This window comes from Camponotus floridanus, unplaced genomic scaffold (assembly GCF_003227725.1).
Source record: "Camponotus floridanus strain SB8 unplaced genomic scaffold, Cflo_v7.5 scaffold184, whole genome shotgun sequence".
NCBI classification, from domain to species: Eukaryota; Metazoa; Arthropoda; class Insecta; order Hymenoptera; family Formicidae; genus Camponotus; species Camponotus floridanus.
In genome coordinates, this window is record NW_020229308.1 from 137,098 (window position 1) to 162,040 (window position 24,943).

Sequence of the window (24,943 nt, forward strand, 5' to 3'; positions counted from 1 at the left end):
GTTCTTCTTGATTTAAATCCGACAGTATCATTTCTCTCATGGTATATATTTTACAGGATTTTCGCTCACAGTAACGTATATTGACATATTTCATAAAAAGAATGTTATACCTATACGAACTTTTATTAATGTTTATCTTTGTATATAGTTTAACTCAAATTTAAAATGACAGGAACGGCCATTCTGGTTGTTGACATAGTGCCGGCAATTCAAAAATAACAAATATCCTTAGATTCTGGGGATATTTGTTGTTTTCGAATTGCCGGCACTAAGTCAACAACCAGAATGGCCGTTCCTGCCGTTCCTGTCATTTTAAATTTGAGTTAAACTATATACAAAGCTAAACATTAATAAAAGCTTGTATAGGTTTAACACTCCTTCTATGAAATATGTCAATACACGTTACTGTGAGCGGAAATCCTGTAAATATATGCCGTGGGAGAATGGTCCTGTCGGACCTAGATCAAATCAAGAAGAACGAACGTGATCGTCGACGGAGGTTACGCCTGGAGCAGGTATACTACACATGTTTTATCGAAATTTTTTAATTTATTCCGATTCGAAAATGCATATGAGATATGAATCTATAATTTGCCTCAAATTTTTTGAAATCTGTAAAATTGGATCGAATTTTCTATGTAATAGTAGTAGTCAGTTATAGTGTGCGCTTGAGTATTAGTGAAATAATATAAAATTATGAAATGATACATTATATTACTATTATAGGTTCGGCAACAGTCAAAGGAAATATCAAATCGAATTGTAGAACGTGCTAAAAAGATAAAAAGAGGATTGGAAAAAGATGGGAGATCAGAATTCGAGCAGATGCAAGATAGAAAGATTATGGATTTACAACAGAAATATGAGGAAGACTTGGAAGATATTGGTCAAGCTCATGCCCTTGCTGCTTTGCAACCAGATGTGAATATAATAATAGAAGAAGAGGAAAGAAAAGATAGAGCTATGGCCTTAAAAAGAGGAAAAGATGCCGTAGAACGTATGAAAGAAGCAAAACAAAAAGATAGCGCAGAAGTAGCTCATCAAGAAAGATTACGTAAAGTGCGAGAGGTAGAAAATGCAAGAGCTGCAATGGTAGCTAAACTTCCTAAGTCAAAGCCTCTATCACCTGAGGAACATAAAAGAACGGAAACAAATTCTTCCCAAGAAGATAGAAATGAAGAAATTATTCATGAAACATTATCTCCAAAGAGAAAGAGTAAAAAGGTCTTACCAAGAAAGTCACCCAGAGTGAAGAAATCTACTTTAAAAGAGCATGACAAAATATCATCACCGAAATCAGGCCCATCAGGATTGCAAAAGCAATCTGCCATGCAATCTTATAAAACATCATCAAGAAAGAAAGACAAAGTTGATCACATTGAATATATTACCGATATAAGTGATGATCAACTACCACGAAAAACAATACCAGTTATAAGCACTACTCCAACTGAGGCTGAAAAAATAGCAAGATATAATCCAGAAGATTATACACAAATTATGTCAGATAGTGCAAGTATCAGCAGTAGTAGTTCCAACTCGACTAGCGACGATTCGTCATATTTTTCTGATGTCACAGAACAAATTACATGTATCAGAACTCCAAAGACATCTTTAACAGACAACAAAGTACGATTATATGATCACAATATGCGTCAAAGAAATGTTTACAGTAGGCCTCCTGGTATGGTTGAAAGAATCGATATTGGAAGCGAGCCAAATGCAATAGAAGCAGCACAAGCGATAAAAGATGGGGAGAATGTAAAAACATACATATCCGAAAGCCGTAAATTAAATGCCCAGCGTCGCGGTGAGGATGCGATTTTGCGAGAAAAAGTACGGAGAGATTATCAGGCACTCATACGGAATCTAGATCATCTTGCACAAGAAGAGCGTAGATTAAAAGCTAGTCAAATTCAATCTGCTGAAGAAAATACGCACACCCGACTATATCAAAGAAATAAATGTCAAGAGGAGCATCAAAAAAAGTTGAATCGCGCAGCCAAAAAAATTTTTACAGATAGTGAACCGACTCATCTCACGAAAAGAATAATCACTTTACCGACGCAAAAGAAAGATAATGCTGTACCTCATTCCACATGGCAAGAACCTCGTCCCGTTGATGACGAGACAGATGTTTGTCACACACAACGGGATAAAGATAGCGAAATGTCGCGGGAGGAACAGATATTGGATATGCTGAAAAAGGTCGAAAGACAAAAAAGATTACTGCTACAGGAATTTGGTGCAAGTTTGCCAGATGATATATTTAATATCAGTACGAGGCCGGTTTTTGAAGATAGAATACAGACAAAAGCATCGAAAGCTGCCAAGCCTTTATCACCTGAAATTAAAGTTATAAATATGTCTAATGATAATAGCAACGAATGTGTAAAGAAAAAGGTGAGAAAACCAGTTAAATCGCCTGCAAAGAAAATTGAAATTGCTGTACAGGCAGAATTAGACAAAGCTGGTGCTCCTGCAGAGAATAAAAGTATACAAGTAGAGTTGCCTCAGAAAGAGACAGATATATCTGTTCCCAGTAGAGATACAACTACACGAATACCTCATCCGCTTGAACCAAAAATTACTATCATCACGCCAGAGACAGATGATAGTAGTAACGATTCAACAAGTTCTGAAATTAGCGGGATGGTCATTGAAATCGACAAGAAAGAAGTGGTTGTGACACCTAAAAGAAGAAAAAGCAGCGTACGAATATCGAAGCGACCATCGCCTCGGGTTTATCAGAAGATTCGCTCAACGTCCGTCAGTTCTAAAGCAACATCGCCCATGAAGAGATTCTCAAGATCTCAGTCAAATATTCGTCTGACTAGTCCTCAAAAGAAGACAAAATGTTCGGATGCGCAGGTGGATACAGCCAGTAGAAAAATCGACATACATGTTAGTAAGTCTGCATTCACCGATGACACAGATCCATCGCAGGAAACGAGAGTATCGATAGACGCCAGTGCGGAAAGCTCGCAAACGTTTTCAGGGGTGAACGATCAAGAACAAACTTCAGGTCAACCATATCGGATTCGCACGCAAATGAAAAGGTGGATTCGAATAAAGGATACATCTGATACTACTTCGACATCGTTCGCAAGTCCACCACCAATAAAGCCTAAAACAATGTTTGACGCTTTAACCAACGTTACACCAATTTTGGAGATGTTAGATACTCCAAGACCCGAAGAATTGAGAAGATTACAACAAGAAATCAGTCCAGTTTCCACACCGGAAACCCCTTCGCCGCGTACAATGATGATGCCGTCGAATATTCCACATCGCGATAGAATCAGCAGAGTGCTTAGATACAATATGAATGATTCACAAATCAATGATAGTACTATAATTTCATCGGTCCAAAACGATCAGTCTACGTTAACAGAGCCATCGGATAATTGTCAGCGGAAGTCTGCAGTATCGGAACGCTTATTTATTCCTACGGAACAGCCACCGTCATCGAAAGTCTGTACATGCAAAAATCCCGAATGTAAACTGTTACATATGAAACTCGATGATATTCACGACTATGCCCTGAAAAATTGCCCTGAAATATTACAAAAATACGAAGATCTACAGAACTTGTGCGCAGAAAGAATAGCATCTTTAACTGATCTCATCGAAAAAGTACGAAACGAACAGAAAGGTAAAGCATTATTAACAAATTAATTTCATAATTATTCAGTTTTAATTATCTGCAATACAAACATTCTTATATTGTTGTAGATGAAATTCAATTAATTATTTTGAATAATTAACTATTGCTATGAAATAACATATTGAATTATGTATCACATTGAATGTATTAATAGATTATTGTTTTCGAGTAGTTTAAAATAATACCATATATATTTATTGCAGGTATGGATCTTTCGCTAATCAGCCCAAGCGATGAAACTAGCTTAATGCAACTACCTACATTAAGACCGATACGTGAAGATGCTCGAACAGTGCATAGACTGATTGAGAGTATAGAAGCAATTCATGCCCAACTTGCAAGAACTCTCCTTGAATCGCAAAGAATCATAGGAAGCGAAGCAATTCCAAGAGATGAATCTACAATCTGTGATGCGGAAATTCAAGCAATCACTTCTACTCCCAGAAGTAAATCAATAGATACAGTTAAAGCACATATACAGAAATCTGAAGTAGTAGAAAGCAAAGCTAAGCCAAAGATTATAAGCAATGAGAGAGTTAATATACAACTTAATCGATTTAAAATACAGCAACGATCTCAGGCAACGTCAACAACAAAAACGTCAGATCGTAACTCTTGGCCTCCATGTACATTTTCTCCTCATGAAAAAGAAGTAATTGAAAAATTGTCGAAAGAAATTTTGGAGCAAAGTAAAAATATGGAGAAGCCAACCATTGCTTCAAAAGAGGCTGATGAAATTTCTATGCAACATAAAATGCCTCTTAAGAATATTAATCTTAAAAATAACACTTTAGAACATGAAAAGGACAATAGTATTATAAAAGAAATTACATCTACTCAAGAGGTAAATAATATATTTTTATTTATGTGTATACTACAAACTTAAATGTAAAAATTTATTTACTTGAAACACACAAATATAAAAAAAAGAAAAGATATATATATATATATATATATATATATATATATATATATATGTCTAACTACCACACACACAGTTTGTTAATACATATTAAATCTTTAAAGAAATAATCTGACAAACAGAATACGATTTAATACTATTTATAGCCAAACAATTTTAATATATAACTATTATTTTACATATATATAAATATTGTTATATGTATATTTTTAGGCAACAAAAGAAAATGATTTTATTCCCATATTAGCCGGCATTCCCAAAATATCACGCAATCATGGAAATATGACATCAATAAGTGCAAGATCTAAGCCTCCTGTTACATTGTTAAATGGACCATATAGGTAAATCTAATAATTCTAATGTAAATGTTTTAATTATATTTTTGTTTTAAATTAATTATATTTCATGAGTTATTTTTTTATATTTTAATCCAAATATAGGCCGGAATTAGAATCATCGGGACATGAATTGTCAACGATAGTGGAATTTGATACAACAGATACAGCTAATAAAAGCATCAAAAGCCCAGCAAAATCTAAACCATCGGTGCATGTAGCTCCTTTATCTGTTCAACAGAATGAATATTCTTCGAAAAAATCACCAACATCTAGCATGAAACATCCCGAAAAACTAGTTTCTGCACAAAGATCACAGAAAACTATCTCTAAGTCTCCTGAAAAACTAAAAAGTACAACTGATGGTACAACTGATGGTACAGCAATAAAAACTGAAACCGAGCAGGAACATATGCTCGAAAAATGTAATAAACAATTACAATGTAACACAACCACTGAAGAACCTATATCTCAAGCAAAAGATAAATTCGGTTCGTCTATAAGTACCGATTTTAATAATCCACATAAAGACAGTAAACATAAAACAACATCTACTAGCTTATATAGTTTTTCCGGATTGTCTGGCATTTCCGAAATAACGAGTTCTCCGTCGTCAGATATTTTGAAGCATGCTTCATCTCCAGAAGAAATGGAAACTGCTTTGAAGAAATTAGGTTTGGGCTGGGCTGTTACAACACTAAAGAAAACTCGAGAAGCAAGTGCTCTTAGTTCATCTTCAAATTCGGATGTTACACCAGTAAATACAGCTAGAAGGATGATTTCTCCCACTAAAAAACAGCATGATCCAAATGGTTTCCCTGACATTAGCGATGTGTCATCGATATCGATTAAAGAAGCTAGTAAGAGCACTGAGCAAGCTGTGCTTTTAAAAGGAAGAACTTCTACCCCTAAATTTCAAAACTCAAACTCCAATAGCGAGAGATCTACTACTACAAATACATCTGAAAGCATTCAAGATCCAAGTGATAGTTTAACTGTACCTAATGTATCACTTACAAAAACTAAATCTGATAATAAGCAACAAAATCTCTGACATAAAATGTTTTTTATATATAATTTCATTAGTTACTTATTTTTTGAGATATATATTATTATATTTGATGGGATATTTTTACAGGGGATTAATTGTAAAACAAAGGGAATATATTTTTAAATATTAAAATACATAAATCATTTTTATCTTGAATATATACAGCACATCAGCTGTGTGTATATTATAATGAATCTCTATTCATTATAAAAGTGCTCAATTTTGTTGCAGTTGTAATTTGAAATTAAAAAAAAACTATATATTTTCAAATAGCTTAAAAATCTAATAAGATGTCAAATAATTAGAATTTTTAGATATCTATTATATTAAATGTAACAATATGAAATGTTACATTGAATTAGCCTATTCAACCAATGCAATTTTTTTAATATCTTTATAATTTCTTCATAAAAAGTTGAAAGACTTTGTTTTTTATTTTGATAATTTAATTACAAAATAATTATACATAGAATTGAAATAATTATTTGTTCTATTTGTATAAAATTGACAATTATGAATTATGACTACCATGTTCAGATTGATAAAGTATAGTTTTTTTAATAATTTGAAACATGAAATCCTTTATATATTGAAATATTTTGTTTTATAAGAAATAAAATTTAAGACTGATTGCGAGAGCAATTTTAAATGTTAATAATTTATAGAAAATATACAATTTGTAAAATAGAGAGAAACTATAAGATAAATATATTTTTAAGAAACAGGAAAATATACATATTCTCTTTATAACATGTACATATTTTCTATTTTGTACTTTTTTTAAATACACATAAATGTTTCACGTGTACACACACACACACAATTAAATATACAATGTAAGAAATTTTATATAGAAAAAGAAAAATATTGACAGAATTTTATCCATTATCAACTATTTCAGTAATTCTTGCATAAAAATTGCATATATTTTTATTCTAAAATATAAAAACGAAAAAACAGAACCAAGTGTTTGTATAATATAAATTATACATATATATGCTAGACGTGTGTGTACGTGCACAAGAGATGATCTCAATTATGTGTGTGTATGTGTGAAGACGCGTTCGAAATTAAAATGATTTTAGACGCTATTGATTTAATTGAATTGAGCCACAAAAAAGGAAAGTACTTTCAATGTGTGTATGAAAATATTTCGTTATCGATGTAGGGAAATAATTATCCATACAAAATACACGCTCAAAAAATAGTCGTATCATGCATGCAACACACATCTATACATCAAAAAGTACGAAAAAAAAAACTTTCTAAATATATTTTCGCGCTTATTCGCTCTTGTATGGAAAGATCGATATGATCTTAAAGATTTTATTCTTTTATCTCTTATATATATATTTTTTTTCTTTTTTATTCTGATTAATTCACATATATATATGAAAAAATGTAAAAATTCACGTCGAGCAAGGAAGCAAATGTAAAACTAAGAAAAGGACGATTCGAAAATATTTTCAACAATAAAACAACGCAGATGGGGGAACAATACGCGGAATTAATTATAAAATAATTTATGCGTACATACCAACCATGATCGAGCATCAATTCCATCTTCGTTGCACTTTGACGAAACCATAAATGCCGGGGAGGAGGGAAGAGGATCTCACAAGTTACACACTAATACTAAAATCATGATGCACTACACTGTTAAACGATCGTACGCGTTTAATTCGTTAGAATGAACGTCTAACAACTTTGCAAGACATGATTTTCACACGCGAGATACACTTTTGGACGATAACGAACGCGAAAAACACGGAATAATTCGAATCATCATCGCGGCGCGTTTTAGGACTGAAGACTGAACGTTAATCGAGATGATATTGCGATTCTCGAAGATACATATCGACTGTAGAAAAAGTGTTGCCAACTGCCTGCAGCAAATTTTCTATCTATCATCGTTTCTATAAATTTTTCTTTCTATAGTAAACAACAAATTAATAAAAGTAATTCTATTATTGATAAAATTTCATTATTGATAGAATAATTACCAAATTAATTCGAATTTGATCAAACTGATTTTCGTAAATTCAAAAAATTTTAACACGTATATAAATGTGTGTAAAAATTTCATTAAAAAAAATTTATATAAACTAGAGAAAAATTATAAGATAAATATATTTCAAATATAAAATTGCACCGAATGTAATAAAATATATATCTCTAAAAATAAGTAAGAAATGAAATTATATATATATATAATAGAAGACCGTAATTCTCGAGCATATATGTAATTCTTATACACGACAATTTCAAATATAATTTCGCGCGAATACGATAATAATCGCGTGAACTGTGACTACCAATCAGGGAATCTATTGTATCTCGAAAGGAATAAAAATGTGAAAAGTGAGCAAATTTACTAGATGTTGACTAATGAAATTATAAATATTCTAGTAAATTTGCTCACTTTTCACATTTTCACTCCTTTCGAGATAATAGATCCCCAGGCTCCTTGTCTGGTTCTTTAATTGGTAGAGACTTTTTGTCAGAGTTTTGTTACCTAAAATAGCGCCTCTATATACGCTCCTTGTCATTTCCTTACCCATGTTCGCGCTGCTTCCACTACAGGTCGTCGATAGCGCTGGTTTCATTTGTAACAGCGAGTTACACGGGGAGGCCGAAGCGAGAGCGAAAGCGATACACTCAGTGGCGATAGTGTACACGAGAATGTTGTACATCGCGACAGTATACGTTTTTATTCACGAGTTCCTTGGGCTTTTTAACGCAATGATCGTTCCTCTCGTCGTGCCTGCCACGATCATCGAATAAAGATCGCCAGAGAGGAGCGCGCATCAGCCACGAGATTGTCACGAGTTTCGTTTAGTGCCAAAAGGTGACGAACGTCGAGCGATTCAATTCACAGGCTACGCGAGGGAGATCCGTATCGAGGAGAGAAAGAGAGAAAGAGAGCGAGAGAGAGAAAGAGAGAGAGAGAGCTGTCGATGTACAGCGTGTTCCGTTCGTCGGAACGTCAAACTTGATAACAATTCGACAGGCTCGCTGGACCTACTCGCACATAGCCGTCCCCCAGCGATCCGTTTTACAGCGGACTCGTTATTATCCCCGTACTTCAGTTATCATGTCGGTAAATTGGAAAACTACGAAACGGCATTTATTTGGATACAAATATTGAGTAGTCAAAGCGATGAATTTTATGTTGCAATTGCCGGATGTGATTTTAAAAGTACACGGTGAGTATAAAATGTGATTATTGTTTATTGTATCGAGGTGGACTAACAATCACAGAGGGATACAATATTTGTTATCTTTGCAAAAATGATCTCTAATGACAGGACGTTTGCGTTTATAACATGATTGGCTCCAACGATTGGATAGGAATCCTTTAAAATAAGCACGCATTTTATATATATTATTGTTTACGAATTAAGTTTTTAATCTTCTCTTAGGTACTGCAGAGAAAAAGCAATGTATCTTAGAGAGAGAACATAAATTAGAAACATCCTAGTTGTGTATATATTTAGCTTTAAATACGGAACAAACTTTCTTTAAGAATATTGACCTTGAGACAAATCTATCTATTCTTTTAGTATTTTTTATTTACAATTGTGTTTATGTAATTGTAACGTTTAAAATTTTATTTTTCTTTAAACAAAGCGTATTTTTTATTTACACAATTATTGTATTGAAATAAACTTTTTTTGCTATATATATATATACAAAATTTTTCCTCATTTTTAATTCAATAGATATGAAAACAATATTTAGATTATCAATATATTGATATCTTTTAAAACTTTTATGATCATTTTGATAGATTCAAAATTTTTGATATCGCAAAATTGTAAATAATAGAAAAATATTTAAAATTAAAAGACATGCATATATAATAATAACTAGATATGATTGACTAGATGTGGTTGATATATTTGACTTGAATAAAAATCAGGTTATGATAAATTTTGTGCTAATCTTAATTATTTCAGACTGAGACTGTATAAATACATTTATATATGGAATCAAAATGGCACGTAGACGTAAAACCGAAGTGAAAGCATCTGAAAAATCATCCCATAAATATGTACCTGTCCGTAAATCTAGCAGACAAATAGCTAAGAAACAATTGGAAGAGAAGAAAATAAATGGAAATATTTTGGAAACATCTTGCTCAAACAGTTTGGAAAACTCCAAGTCTACTAATGAAGACCATAGCAAAATTTTATCAAAGAAGAATCAAAATTCTCAGAAGAAGCATAGTAAACATAAAGGTACTTCTAGTAACAATGTAGTTGTAAATAAGGAAGATATTGTATACAATGCTTCTCAATACAAGCGGGACGCGGGTGAAAGTGACAGTCAAGATTATATAGATAATATAATTAATGAATCAGAGAAACTTAGTCCAGAGGATGTACGGCAGGTCGTTGTTGGTAATCCAAGCGATGAATCTCTGCCTACATCCGCATCAGTATCAACTGAAGTGGAGATGTGGTCGGAAGATGTCATAGAGGAAACAATAATCTGTGAAGAAATGGAAATGGAAGAAGATATTGCGGACAATAGTTACACTTTAGCAGAGGATAATGTTATGGTTGAACAAGTATTACTTGTTAACGAACCTAATTTAGAAGACAAGAATTTTGTGGAATTTACTGTGATACAAAATGAGGATGAATCCATGGTGATAACATCTAATACAGAAAATGTCTCGAACAATGAATATATTATTCGAGAAAATTTTAATAGTGTACATAGTAATGAATTGGAAGATTCCATATCAATTGCACATACAAATGAATCGACTTTGAGTGGAAATTGTAATATTGCAGACTCCAATATAGATAGACCTTATATCAATAAAAAGAAAATTGTTTTAGAAAATCGTGGTAAAAAACAAAAAAATGATAAAACAATTTATGATAAAATAAGAAAGGAAATCTCAGAATCAATATCTGATAAAGTTCGTATGTGTTCTATCAAAGAGAATTCTGATGTTTCTAGTGAGGAAATTGATTGCAAACAGGAAGGCAAACAGTCTAAAGTAACAATTATCCATACAGATTTGTCAAAGGAAGATACATTTAAAATAGATAATGAATTGGCAAATATGCAAATAAATGAATGTTCAAAGGAATTACAGAAATTGATGAATGATCTCTCTAGTGTGGAACGTGTTGACTCTCCAGTACAAACGTCTTTAAATATGGAAAAATTGTCCCCTATAAATATTGATGATGAAAGTAGTTCATCAATATTAGATAAAATGGAGCAATTGCATCGTCCAAATAATTCTGTTAATTCTCATATAACAGAAATATTTTCGAAAACTATAGAACCTAATAATATTATTAAAAATCAAGAACAAAATATATTAAAATCCAATTCTTGCGATGATAAGCTCCAATATACAGATCGAGTTTTATTAAAGTCAAAAACCATACAAGATAAGAAAAATATGACACAGCAAAAGAATCCTGAACATTTAACAACTATGGACGAATATCAAGATAGCGAAGGAGACAATAGCAAAGTCGATTGTGAAGATATTAAATTGTGTAGCAGCAGTGAAAATAGTAATGATACATTATTATCGCTTACTAATTGCAAAGGACGCGAGATTGATGTAAAAAATGCAATTGGCAATACAAGTGATATTGACAAAAAAATTGAATTCAGAGGTCGTAGTGGAAGCACTGATACAACAGGCTCTGAAAGTGGTTCAAACAGTTCAGGCGTAAGACGAAGTAGTAGAATTCGATCTATAGGATTGATGAAACAAAGGTACAATATCAAATAATTTAATCTTAAAATATAAAAATTATAATGCTTATTTTTTTTATTACTTTTTTAATGTGATGACAATTAATCTATATTTTTTCTACATTGGTGAATATAAATGTCATTTTTTAATATAAATGTTATGTTAAAACTCAAATTATAATTTGTTTGAATAAATATTTTTCTAATAATTTTCTAACTAAATTAAGAAAGTTTTGTTATGTCAAAAAATAATTTATTTTTTTAGATCTCGCGGACGTGGTTTGGTTACAAAACCTAATATAGATATCTCAAAAGCAACTCTTCAGCAAGAAAAAGATAAAGTAGTTAATAATATAAATCCTTCTATTACTCAGGAAATAAAAATAGATAACTCTGAGACGCAATGTGATAAGGAAAATAATTCTAGCAAGATATCAATATCACTTGATATTTCAGCACCTTTAAGTTCTAGCTATAACACCACAGGATATGATTCTGACTCTTCAAAGCCAGTTAAAGTAAAATCTCGTTGGCGAAGATCGAGTGAACTTGAAATGGGTGGATCGTGTGCAGGATTTGGATCTATCATTGCTCCTACTTCAATGTTTGGACCATCTGTTGCACTTCCATCTGAAGTAGGATGTAGTGCACCAGTAAACACAGGGGAATCGAATATATCATCAGAATTGAAACATAATATCATTAACAAAAGTGTAAAACCTTGTGCAGAAACAGAACAAGTTAAAAATGCATCAATCACATCCAATAATGTTTCTACTGTTTTAACAGTACCACAAATTCCAAAAACCATAGGAGCTAAAATTTCTTTGCCAATGGTTACTGAAACAGAGGATAGAGAAATGGAAGAAAGATTAAGTCAATTTGAACATCTACGTGAAAATTTATATCTTACCGAAAGGTACATAGAAGTAGATTAGAAATTATAAAGCATTAATATTGTATTTTTTGTTAAGGATATAAAAAATATTATTCTAATAATATAACATTATTTTGCTAAGCATATAAAAAAAATTATTTCTAATAATATGTACATAGTATATATTTGTACACAAAATATTAACTTTTTATATAATTTATATAATATTTATTACTAGATATACAAACAAGGAAACTAAAAGAATGGTGTGTGATTGTTTTTTAACTGAAGAAGACATTGAAAGGGGAGAACTTGGTTGTGGAGAAGATTGCCTTAATAGACTTCTTATGATAGAATGGTAAATATTTTACTTTTAAAATAGTAAGAATTTTATAATTTATAATTTATGTTATAGATTATAGAGTTTTATAATTTATGTACATACATTGTGCAAAGGAAAAGGAAAAGATAAAGATGTTAAGATAATAAAGTAATAATTAATAAAATAATAGTTTACTTTAGAGTAATATATAGAATATATTACATTATATTATATATACAATATACACAAATCAATTATTAATATTTTACTTATACTATTAATATTTTACTTTTATCAATTATTAATATTTTACTTTTATTTAATAGTATTAGAAATAAATAGAGATAGTAATGTTATTTTCGTGTTTATATTACAGTGGAGCTAGATGTGTAGTAGGTGATAGATGTACAAATAAAAGATTTCAAAATTGTGAATATGCCAAATGTGAAGTTTTCCGAACAGAGAAGAAGGGTTTCGGTTTACGTGCTGTTGTGGATATAATGGCGTAAGTAAAATTTTGAATAAATAAAAAATATATAAATATTTTCGAATGAAATAGAATTATGGAATAAAAGAAAATTGTGTATCTTTATATTGTGTTTAAAATTGCAGAGGCGAATTTATAATGGAATATGTTGGCGAGGTTGTAGATCCAAAAGACTTTAAGCGACGTGCAAAGGATTACTCTAAAGATAAAAATAGACATTATTATTTTATGGCATTGAAATCCGATCAGATTATAGACGCTACTATGAAAGGAAATGTATCCCGATTTATTAATCATAGTTGTGATCCTAATGCAGAAACGCAAAAAGTAAATTTTTGTTTTATCTTTTATAAACTAATAGTTTTTTGTGAATATCTAAGTTTATGATATCTTAACATCTTATTGATGAACAAATTTTTTAGTGGACAGTAAATGGCGAATTACGGATAGGCTTTTTTAATAAAAAATTTATAGCTGCTGGTGAAGAAATTACATTTGATTATCATTTTCAACGTTATGGGTATGTTTTTTTTGTATGATATATTTTTATCATTACAAGCTAACTTTCTACATTTATGGAGTATATACATATAAGTTTATTTGTCTTCATATACATATGATTTTTTTTACATTTAAATATTAGCAAGGAAGCTCAAAAGTGTTATTGCGAAGCATCAAATTGTCGTGGTTGGATAGGCGATACACCCGAAGAAGAGAAGGAGAAGATTGAAAAGATTGAAGAGAAACGCGAAAGAGATACGAAGAAGAAGAAAGAAGAAAAGAAACCTGTTGATTATATGGAAGATGAAGATGTAAGTATTGTAATTAATAATACTATGAGGATTACACAGCTAAGTAGTGTAATTTCTTCACTTTGTCCTTTTTTTTAGTTGGAGGAAGAAATGGACAAGTTGTGTTCAGGTGGTTTGAAAAACCGTGCGCACACATTAACATTAAGTAGATTAATGGTTCGTAGCAGAGAATTAAAACACAGGACACGCTTGTTACGTCTTATACAAAGCGGCGAACAACCCTGCCGGAGATTATTTTTGGATTATCACGGATTACGTTTGATTTGGAGTTATGTTATGGATATTGCTGCAGATGAATCAGAAGAAGCTCAACAATTTCGCTTAGAAGTGCTAAAAACTTTAAATACACTGCCAATACCAAACAAGACAATGTTAATGGATAGTAAAATATATGATGTAGTTGAAAGATGGGCGAAAAGATTATATCTCTCTCCAAATGCTGATTCGCCAGAAGATGATCAAGTTAAATCAAAGACGATTTGTGAGGAATTGAATAGTAATTCTGATAGCAATGAAAAGAAAAATCTTGATGAACGTCTGAATGACATTCCAGATAAACGTAATAATAATATCGAAAATTGTTTGGCAGTTAGTGAAATTAAATCAGAAAATACAGATCTTATACCCGATTTAGCTTGTAGTCTTCTTGCTGAATGGTCCAATCTAAAAGAAGTTTTTAAAATACCAAAAAAAGAAAGGATTGAACAAATGAAGGAACATGAAAGAGAAGCAGGTTATTTTCTATAATAATACCATTAAAATAAAAAAAAATAAAATTTATTAATGTCTATTTAACATTTATTTTGATTTTTTACAGATCGAGGATATAGAGAAGAATTGGAGAAAGAAGAAAAGAGAAGCACATCATATGATAGGTATGTGTTTATGTATTTAATTTATATCTCCAATTATGAATATTTTTTTGTGATGCTTAATGTATATGTACATACACACATATACAATGTATAATAGTGAATAAATTAAATTTAAAAAATATTTATTATTAATTGATTTCATAAACTCTTAGGCATAGATCTGATAGATATAATCGAAGCGAAACTGACAAACGTGGTGATAGAAGACGAGGACGAGAATCTCCAGAAGCTGAACATAGTAGAACAAAAGATAAAAGAATAGAAGAACGTAGTCTAGTTCCTATACCACAAATGACAAAATATGAGCGTAGACAATTATTTGCATTGAAAGTCGCGAAAGAAGAAGAAGAAAGACAACGTCGTCAACAGCAAGAATCATGGCAAGAACACGAGAATAGATGTTTAGCATTGGGTATAGATCCCCATACCACTGCCATGGTTGATCCTCAAACTGGTTATCCTGTTTTTTATAATCCAACATTAGGCCAATGGCAGCATTACCCCACTCAAGGTTATTCGTCATTGTATTCTATGTAAAAACGTTTATTTTTTTTATAATTTTTGTAATGAAAACATGCAGTCGTGTATTTTTTAAAATATTTAATAGAAAAATGTGAAATTCTTTTTATAGATGGAGGAGAAGCAACGCAACAGTGTACTCCTGTATATGTGGGAAATCCTCAGTCTACTAGTATAATAGGCCAGAGTCCTCATGTACTGTCATCAGCGATGACAACTGATATATCGTCCGGAATTACAACTGGCATTCCACCAGTAGCTTACTCATTAAGTCAAACGCCTGTGTTCAATCAGACAACATCTTCCTATTCTTTGATATCACACCCACAACCATATTCTGAAGGGCAATTATCTCTTCCAAATAGTTTAGTGTCTGTTCATAGCGGAACTCCTCCTATATCAATTCAAACGCCTCTTTATAATCACGAAAAACCTGCAGATGAACAATTTTCTAATCATACATCCGCGGAAAGTGTCAGCACAAATCGACCGGTGCAACCTGAAATTTCACCAATAGATTTACCACCAAAATGGAAGAGTGCAACAGATAGCAGAGGTAGAACGTATTATTATCATGTAAAGGAAAGAATATCGCAATGGCTACCTCCACCGCCTGATCATATCGGAGTACAACCAGACTCGTCATCTACTTCCGAATCTAGCGATGAATCTAGTTCATCGAATGAAGATGACGAAGATATCGATGATGAGCATAATGAGGATCAGAAAAATGATAATATGGAGACAAATTCTACAACAGAAAGCCTTTTATCTAGGCCAAACGTATCTAAAAAGTCAGGAGGTCAATTGATTGGAAGTTCACTGCCGTTGCCAGAGTTTAAAAAAAGAAGAGATGGTTTAGTCCAAGAAAGAATTATTAGTGTAAGTGTTATTTAATTTTTCTATATTTATTTTATATCAATATCTTAAAAAATCAAAAGTCAAAATTTAATTTTCTTTAAAAAATTATAAAAAATGTTAAATCTTAAGTGAAAGAATTTGTTTGTACTTGTATGTCATACTGTGAGCTTAAAGCTTTCAAGTTATGCAATAATTAATCGGTTGATATGTGCATATACAGCCACGTAGAGAAGAGGATCGTGTTGATCATAAAGCATATAAAGAAATAAAAGAGAAATTACGACGACAAAAAGAAAGAGCAAAAGTAAAAGACGTTGAGAAGTTAAAAAAACATAGACGAAGTAATAAGTCGAAATCTCATTCGCGACATGGATTAAGCAAGTTACAATCGACATCAGCCGAAATGCATCCTATGAAGTCTGAAAGAAGGATCAAAGAAGCATTCAGAACAAGTATGGCTAATGTGATGGTTCACTTCTTAAATCCATATAGGAAAACTGAATGTAAACAAGGTAGAATTACTAATACTGAAGATTTTAAACATCTAGCTAGAAAGGTATGATATTACATTTTTATTATCATAATTTAATTTGTGATAATCATGTGATATTCATGGTATTACACCATTACATATTTTTGTTACAGTTAACACATTTTGTACTTGCAAAGGAATTAAAGCATTGTAAAAGCGTGGATGAATTGCAATGTAATGAAAATGTTATACATAAAGCAAAAGACTTTGTACGTAAGTATATGAGCAAGTTTGGGGCAGTGTATCAAAAAGGTACAGATGAGGATTAGCCGCGTAATTTATAAAATAAAATTGTTATTTATTGCACGCGAGTTCTTCTACTTCGACTATCGTGAAATATATTTAGGTATATATGTAGATACATTTGTAATTGTACTATTGTAAAATAGGCAAATTTGTGTGTATATGCGTGATAAAGGTTTTTTCATGATTTAGCAGTTAATAAATTAGTAAATTTTTAATTTTTTCCATACATGTTATGTATAAATTTAACATCTATTCATTTATACATGCTAACTTTCTTGCACACATGTTATACCTTTTATAAATATTGTAACTTATATGCCAATACAAGTGTAAAATATGTACTCTGATATTTGTATAAAATACCATTTTACCTACCTTTTTCGGGTACAATCTATTATAAGGTTGATATACTAAATATTTATTTGTATAATGTCACAAAACAATTATCTTGTAAATAATATAATTTTTAACTGCTTTATATACTGAGTTGCTGTTATATGCTTCCTGACTTGCATAAAATTTATAAAAACTGAACACAAAATTGAAAGCAAAATCTTGCATTTAAAAATTTAACTTTGTATCATCAACATTCTATCTACATGGTACAAAAATTGATTCTGTGATGGAAATTTTTTAAATGGAAGCAATGTAAAAAATTAAATAAAACTATTGTAATGTAATTATATATTTATCAATAATAATTATAATTTATTATAATGTAATTATATATTTATTGTCAATTATAATCTCTATTTTCTTATAGCTATGTCCATTTATATATCTATTATATTTTATTAATTTTTTTAATCCGAAATGTACTTAATAATGAATATGTTTTTTACAAGATATTAATGTTTTTTAACAAAATATAAATTATTTAAGAATATTAGCAATAGGTGATTATATGTAGTTTCTATAATTTAATGACACTATAATACACATCATACAATAATACATAATAAAATAAAATATATTTTTCTTATCTTAATTAATGCAAATTTATATATAATCCAATATATTACTATTCTTTTATTTATGTATTAAATATATATATGTATATGTGATACTAATAATTATTTCAGAAATTTTTTTCAAATTTGATGTTCAATTCAGTTTTTAATGTTTCTTCTATTTGCATGGTTTCTATATTCTCAGAATCATAAGTTTAAAATTATAATTATATGTAATTGAATATTAAAGGAATATTACTTTTGAACAATATATTGAAAATACTCTATATTTAACATATACATGTAATAGTTTATTCGAAAACTTACATGTAAAAAATTAATAAAACAGTATTTTGATGAAGCAAGTTAAAAATTTTTATAAATATTTAAAAGAAAAGGTGTATATATATATATATATATATATATATATATATATATATATATATATATATATTTTTCAAGTTTTAATGTAACAGCAATCTTTTCAATAAATTTTGTTAATTTAAAACTTGAAGTTATACAAAAAATATGTAAAATTATATTCTTAAAAGTATAAAATAAAAATATACAATATACAATATAAATATAAAAATATACAATATTTCAAATTACAAAAAATTATGAAGGATACAATTTAGAAACCATTCTATATAAAAGATTTTGGATGGAAGATTTATTCTTCTGTTTGTTGAACTCTGATCATTTCTCCGTTTCTTTATTTAAATTGGCTCGGCTTAATTGTCCTAATATTTATTTTGCACATTTATCATTTTTTCTTCATAAAAGAGAATAGTTTTAACCTCAATTCAATAAACACATGTCAATCATATGCGATATGCAACCACGTGATGAATGAATGTCATGGCGCACGAATATCATGATACGATATATCCTTCTGAATCGTATTCAGAGAATACGCATTAAAAATTGGAGATTGGAAATATTGGAATATTGGAATTCGACTAATCAGAAAAAGAGCTAAAATTTCTTTATTCTGATTGTTAGATTTTTATCTTCAACCTCAATTTTCAATATTTAATACAGACTTACAGACTTTACCTGAAGCTGTCATTTAAAATTGAGTTTAAAAACTAATTACGCCAAAGTCTATGATAGCCTTGATTAATTAATGATAATTCGCATTTGTAATATTCAATGGAATTGCAACTTCATGATGCAAAAACAAGCATGTTGATCCATCACTCAGGTACGTATCAGTATGACAAGGCTTTTTCGAATATAAAAATAATGCAATTTTATGAGATTTTAACTGATTGACGGATGTAATTTACAGGATCATTGAAGGATTGCTTAAATTGATATACACAAGATGTTACGTAAAGGTGCATGTCAAATAACTAGCTCGATTCATTCGAGTTCACGTGCGGAAATATATGATATTCCAATGAATGTAATTATTAGACCTTTTCCTGCCGTTGTAAATGAAGAAAAAGTTGAAAGTTTAATGAATTCATTGAAAAATATCGATACTGAGCACACAGTACCGCCGATCGATGTTTTATGGATCAAAGGAACTGAAGGTAGGCTTGTCAACAATTTATGTAAAAAAATTTTACAACTTGTTAAATTTGTATATTATTATTATATCAACTTTCAAGCTTATGAGTAAATGAAATTAAATATTGTTATAGAAAAAATTAATATTACTGTTTGTCATGTTTAGGTGGTGACTATTATTATTCTTTTGGTGGTTGTCATCGATATACTGCCCATCAAAGACTAAATAAAAAGTCCATTAAAGCCAAAATAATTCAATCAACATTAACAGATTTACAATGTTATTTGGGGAGTTCTACTCCAAATTTAAAGTAACTTGAAAATGCATTTTATCTATACATTTATATAATGAGGATTATATATATATATATTTTTTAGATTACTAAGATAAGAATGTATTATAAGTGTATATAAAATTACTAATTTTATAATTGTTATATAACTGAAAAATATATTTGTAGTGTTACATATATTTTTGAAAATTGCAAATAACAAATCTCTTACTTAAACTATACACGTATGATTCATTTATAAGTACTCTACTATCTTTGTGAAAATGAGATTGTGACTATACAACCTCTTGTCTACAAAAACAGTAGATCAATTATGATTACATACATGTCTATATAATGTGCATATAATTGTGTTATGATATAAACAATTATATTGTTATATTGTATTACATCATACAATTTGTATTTTTCATATTTTTTTAAATTATCAGACTAGAAGTATACTTCTTTTTCTTCTTATATATATATAATTTTAGCATTCTAGTACAAAAAATCTTAAAATCCTTAACTTGTATCTTCACATTAAATTAAGTGTTTTCTATTTCGAAATTTTCTATTTGTTTCTTTCATAAAGTATGGTTTGTAATTTCTGGTAATATTAGCTATAGATGAATTAACTATGTCCTCAACAGAGTGAGATCGATTTGATTGACTTGTAGATTTACTATTTCGCAAGTGAACAGGTATGATAGACTGTTGTAAATGTAATACTTGTGTATTTGTGACTTCACAATCAATTTGCATCATAGTTATATGATTAGATGGCGTTGAAAATGTGCCTGAAACAGAAAGATATTATATAGATGCATCATTTGTTTAATTATCTATTGTATGAAATATGAATATGTTTTTTGATATGATTCTAAATTGTTAGATATATTGAAATAGTTCTGTATTCAAACAAAGTTTCATGTTTATTATATCAATAGTATTTACTGTCTATAGATACAGCAGGTAGAACTAGAGACATTTTAGGTCTTGCTGTATCATTTTTCCGAGAAGCTGGTAATAATAAATGTTCGCCACTAAACCAGACAACATAAAACGTATCATCTTTTCTTCCCAAAGCTTCAAATAGAGAAGTATGTTTGCTTAATATTGGGGAGAAGATTTGAATCGCATTATTTGAATGTTGATCAGGAATATCAATCATTTTATGTATAGTTTTTATTTTTTTATCTCGCGGTAAATACAGTTTTCGTTTTGCCTTTTCTTCCAATTGTGATCTCGATGACGAGAGCGCATTTGATGAATTTGTTTTTAATTCCATTTCCTTTGCGGACCGATTATTTCGATCGGATTCACCATCGATCCAACGTCTCAATTCGCTGTCTAAACGTATCAATTCGCTCTGATTAATATACATTGGACACATTAGTTGATGTGCCGGCACACTTTTATTAAAATCTTTTTCCATTTGATCTTCCATATTGTTTTCATTTTCATCTATTGTCCAGAATAATCTTCTATTATGTCTGATTTCTGTATCTGGAATAGCTATTGGTAAATTATCAGAATCAGTTTTCAAATGTACACTTTGCGAAAGTGTTCCCCTTGAACAGAAATAAAAAAATACATTTTATTTATATTTATAAAATACAGTAATAATTTCCTGGTCACAAAACAAATTTAAAAAAATTTTTTAAATTATGAAATATCGCAATTATTTCCTTTTCCTTATTTTCTGAACCTGAAACTTATTTAATATTAAAAGTGAAAATAGTTAATTTTATAAAATATTTCTGCCTTATTCACTTATTCATTCTTCTTTTTCACCTTTAGCAAAATATCAAGATAATTTTTATAAGATAAACACACAAAAGTTTGCATGTGTTTTAACAATAAGATGTCATGAGTTAAATCGGTTCTGACAAAAATCATATGTTAATTCATAGATAGAGGAAAACACTTACTTAAGACCATGAATGTTAAAAGATATTATGAAAATCATTCCTACAAAAAGAACAATATTCCTCTGTCCTTTCTTTTTGAATAAAGGTTTAAAACTTAAGTGTTTACGTTTATATTTATTATCATTTATAATACTGTCCTCCATTTCAAATAATTTTTGTTTTAAAGTCATGTTTTCCTAAAGGATAATTATGAAAGTTAATAACTTTTCAGTAAAAATCATTTATATTTAGAAATAGGTAAAAATTTAATACATATATTTCAAGAATGAATTACTTACTGATTTTAGTTGTATATTTTCTTGCACCAAATCATCTATTCGTTTCTCCAAAGAAGATACATATTCTTTTTTCTTTTTTCTTGAGAGACTAGCAGACTCCCTATTTCTTATCATTCTTTGTTGTCTTTTAAACGCCTTTAATTTTGGATCATCTTTCGACAAATTCATGAAATCGTTTTCTTCATTTTTTACAATTAATGAAATTGTTTCATCTTGCATTATTTGAACTGGTGTGCAATTTATTAGTTTACTTGTATTTATAGATTCAACAGTATTCTTTGGACAAATATCTGATGCAGTGCTAATTACTTTCACATTCTGTGGTAGATGAAACAGTGGGGTTTTTGTTCCTATATCAAATGATTTAATATTCAATGAATTTTGTCTTTAATTCTAACATGTTTGACCTCTAACGTTTCGTTTCTTTGTGTATGATAATATTTGAAGTTTTGAAAGATACAATGCATATTGTGAATTTGTGTTCTACGTAAATATTGTAAAATTTTGAAGAATAATAGTATTTTGAGATTCATCAAATATTTAAAAAAAATTGCGTTTGCGCGCGCGCGTACAAACATACACACACACAACAACATATACATGTAAAAATAATCTTCTGATATATATACATATATGGTGTATCATATTTAACTTGAAAATAGTAAAAATAAAAAAATAGTAGCATAAAAATTTAATATATAATTTCTTAAAAATAAAATAAACAAGTCTCGAGATCTTAAAATAACTAATTATCAATAACCAAAACTTTGTTTTTTTTTAAACAAAATAAAATACTGATTTTCGTAGTTTTAATGATTGATAATATTATTAATTTAATTAGTACTTCCAAAAATAGTGAATATTTTTTTTTGTTAATAATAGCTAATGCAAATTATTAAGAAATTCTATCATAAGATTATAGAAATTATAGAGAATTTTAAATAAATGCTTTTAATAAATTTTCAAGAGTATAAATGTAAATAATTGAAAATATAAATAATATTTAATAGTAATAATATTTAATAGTAATAATATTTAATAGTAAATAATATTTAATAACACACATTATTATTATATAAAAATTATTATTAATATACATGCATGTCATTTAAATAAACAAATTTTTGATTATGATATATTAAGAGTAAATGATTCATTTTATTACAATAAAATAATATTTCTTTTACTCCTGACAACTTGATATCAAACATCTATTTCTCTTAAAATGCACACATTGCCTACCTTATGTATGTGTGTGTGTGTGTGTGTATATACATATACAAAAGTAATATAATATTTTTACCATTTTTCATGTAGTGTGCGACATCTACTGGTAAAGACTGGATATTAACAAAATCCTTTTTTGTGCGAACAAATTGCGCATGTTTTGCATCTTCCTCATTAACAGATAAAAATTCAACTGGTTGTATTACATTTGATACATTTAAAGATGATTGAAATGATTGTGATGAGGATGTATATTGTATACAGGAAATTAGTGGTGATTCTAAAGAAAGCTAGAAAAAAATATTGAATTGTTAAATATAACTCAGAATATAACTTTTATTATTCTCTATGTATTTTTTAATATATAAAATACCTCTGTGTCCATATTTTGTGTTAAATAATTTGATTCTTCTTGCATTAAACATCTTGTTTCTTGTTTATCTGAATCATTAGATTCTGAATGATTTGGGCTATAGGATGATAATGAAAGTTGTGCATCAGGACTTTCAGGTTCCAATTTAACTTCATTCCTTATTTCATTTATTTCACCTAATTCTATGAATTTCAAAAAGTGAACAAATTATTTCTTACAGATTGTATATTTTTTGACACATACCTGAACTATTTTGTAAAAAATTTAAATCAAATTCTTTAAAATCTGATAAATCCAATACATCTTTTTCTGTTTTATTTGCAATCTTATCATAATCTGGAAATATTATTTCTTCTTCTTTTGATGTAATTGGTATTTCTAATTCGCTCCTCCATGATTTAAACAAGTCGTCAAATTGACAGTTTTCTTCTATAAATCAAATCATTTGAATAAATGTTAAAATGAATTCAATTTATCTGACTTCATTTGAATTTCAATAAATCAAAATACTTATTTTTGTAGAAATGAAGAATTTAAAAGTAAAAATCATTTGATACACCACAAAAAGAATAAATGCTAAACATTCTTTAAAATTAGAAAATCTATCATATATCTTTGCCTTTGATTTTACATGAAAAACTCAAATAAATATATTTTTGTTAAAGTTTAATAATATAAACGGAATAAGCTAAAGAAAATATTTACTATGTGCACGCAAAACAAACATAAAAAATACATTTAAAGCAACTAAGATATTATTTATATGATAAGCGAGACGGAAATTATTGATATATGTCAAAAATGTTATATATATATATATATATATATATATATATATAATTTAATTAAAATTTTGAATTAATTGATACTTAACCTAAAAATTCGAAGCCTGGTAACATTTGTATATTCGATATCTTCGATATCACGCTACACTGCTTGCTGTCAAAGTATTTTGTACGTTTTTCACTGAATGAGATACATGTAATGGAAAGCTTGAACTTTTATGTATATCAGAACAAATTTATGATTGAAAAAATTCAAAATTGACTCAATAATATACGTTGAATACTGTGTAGATCTCATCAAAATTAGAAAAAATGTAAATATACAGTTAAATATAGAAATTATAAATATATATATATATATATACAC

At 29.2% G+C, this 24,943-nt stretch overlaps 4 protein-coding genes across 4 annotated transcripts; 3 read left to right on the forward strand and 1 right to left on the reverse strand.

Annotated features, from left to right (window-relative positions):
- The first annotated feature begins 293 nt into the window (after window positions 1-293).
- On the forward strand, window positions 294-5,996 carry LOC105253155. The gene is made up of 5 exons (XM_011260997.3): window positions 294-515; window positions 727-3,655; window positions 3,871-4,511; window positions 4,803-4,930; window positions 5,030-5,996. Exons 1-5 carry the CDS (start codon window positions 390-392, stop codon window positions 5,976-5,978), a joined length of 4,773 nt encoding a protein of 1,590 aa, XP_011259299.1. The 5' UTR covers window positions 294-389; the 3' UTR covers window positions 5,979-5,996.
- A 2,570-nt stretch (window positions 5,997-8,566) lies between these two features.
- On the forward strand, window positions 8,567-17,868 carry LOC105253156 (probable histone-lysine N-methyltransferase CG1716). Its single transcript, XM_025407702.1, has 14 exons — window positions 8,567-9,181; window positions 9,935-11,729; window positions 11,974-12,627; window positions 12,824-12,943; window positions 13,284-13,412; window positions 13,520-13,721; window positions 13,817-13,914; window positions 14,038-14,206; window positions 14,285-14,939; window positions 15,024-15,081; window positions 15,234-15,592; window positions 15,713-16,482; window positions 16,682-17,017; window positions 17,107-17,868. The coding sequence occupies exons 2-14, from the start codon at window positions 9,973-9,975 to the stop codon at window positions 17,260-17,262; spliced, it is 5,463 nt and encodes a 1,820-aa protein (XP_025263487.1). The 5' UTR covers window positions 8,567-9,181; window positions 9,935-9,972; the 3' UTR covers window positions 17,263-17,868.
- A 1,144-nt stretch (window positions 17,869-19,012) lies between these two features.
- On the forward strand, window positions 19,013-20,080 carry LOC105253157 (sulfiredoxin-1). Its single transcript, XM_011261000.3, has 3 exons — window positions 19,013-19,396; window positions 19,484-19,730; window positions 19,874-20,080. Exons 2-3 carry the CDS (start codon window positions 19,520-19,522, stop codon window positions 20,020-20,022), a joined length of 360 nt encoding a protein of 119 aa, XP_011259302.1. The 5' UTR covers window positions 19,013-19,396; window positions 19,484-19,519; the 3' UTR covers window positions 20,023-20,080.
- Window positions 20,081-20,465: 385 nt separating this feature from the next.
- LOC105253163 (cyclic AMP-dependent transcription factor ATF-6 alpha) lies at window positions 20,466-24,899 on the reverse strand. Its single transcript, XM_025407708.1, has 8 exons — window positions 24,666-24,899; window positions 24,035-24,220; window positions 23,792-23,973; window positions 23,495-23,708; window positions 22,192-22,541; window positions 21,914-22,089; window positions 20,937-21,553; window positions 20,466-20,779 (listed from the first exon to the last, which is right to left on the reverse strand). Exons 1-8 carry the CDS (start codon window positions 24,688-24,690, stop codon window positions 20,523-20,525), a joined length of 2,007 nt encoding a protein of 668 aa, XP_025263493.1. The 5' UTR covers window positions 24,691-24,899; the 3' UTR covers window positions 20,466-20,522.
- Between the last annotated feature and the right edge of the window lie 44 nt (window positions 24,900-24,943).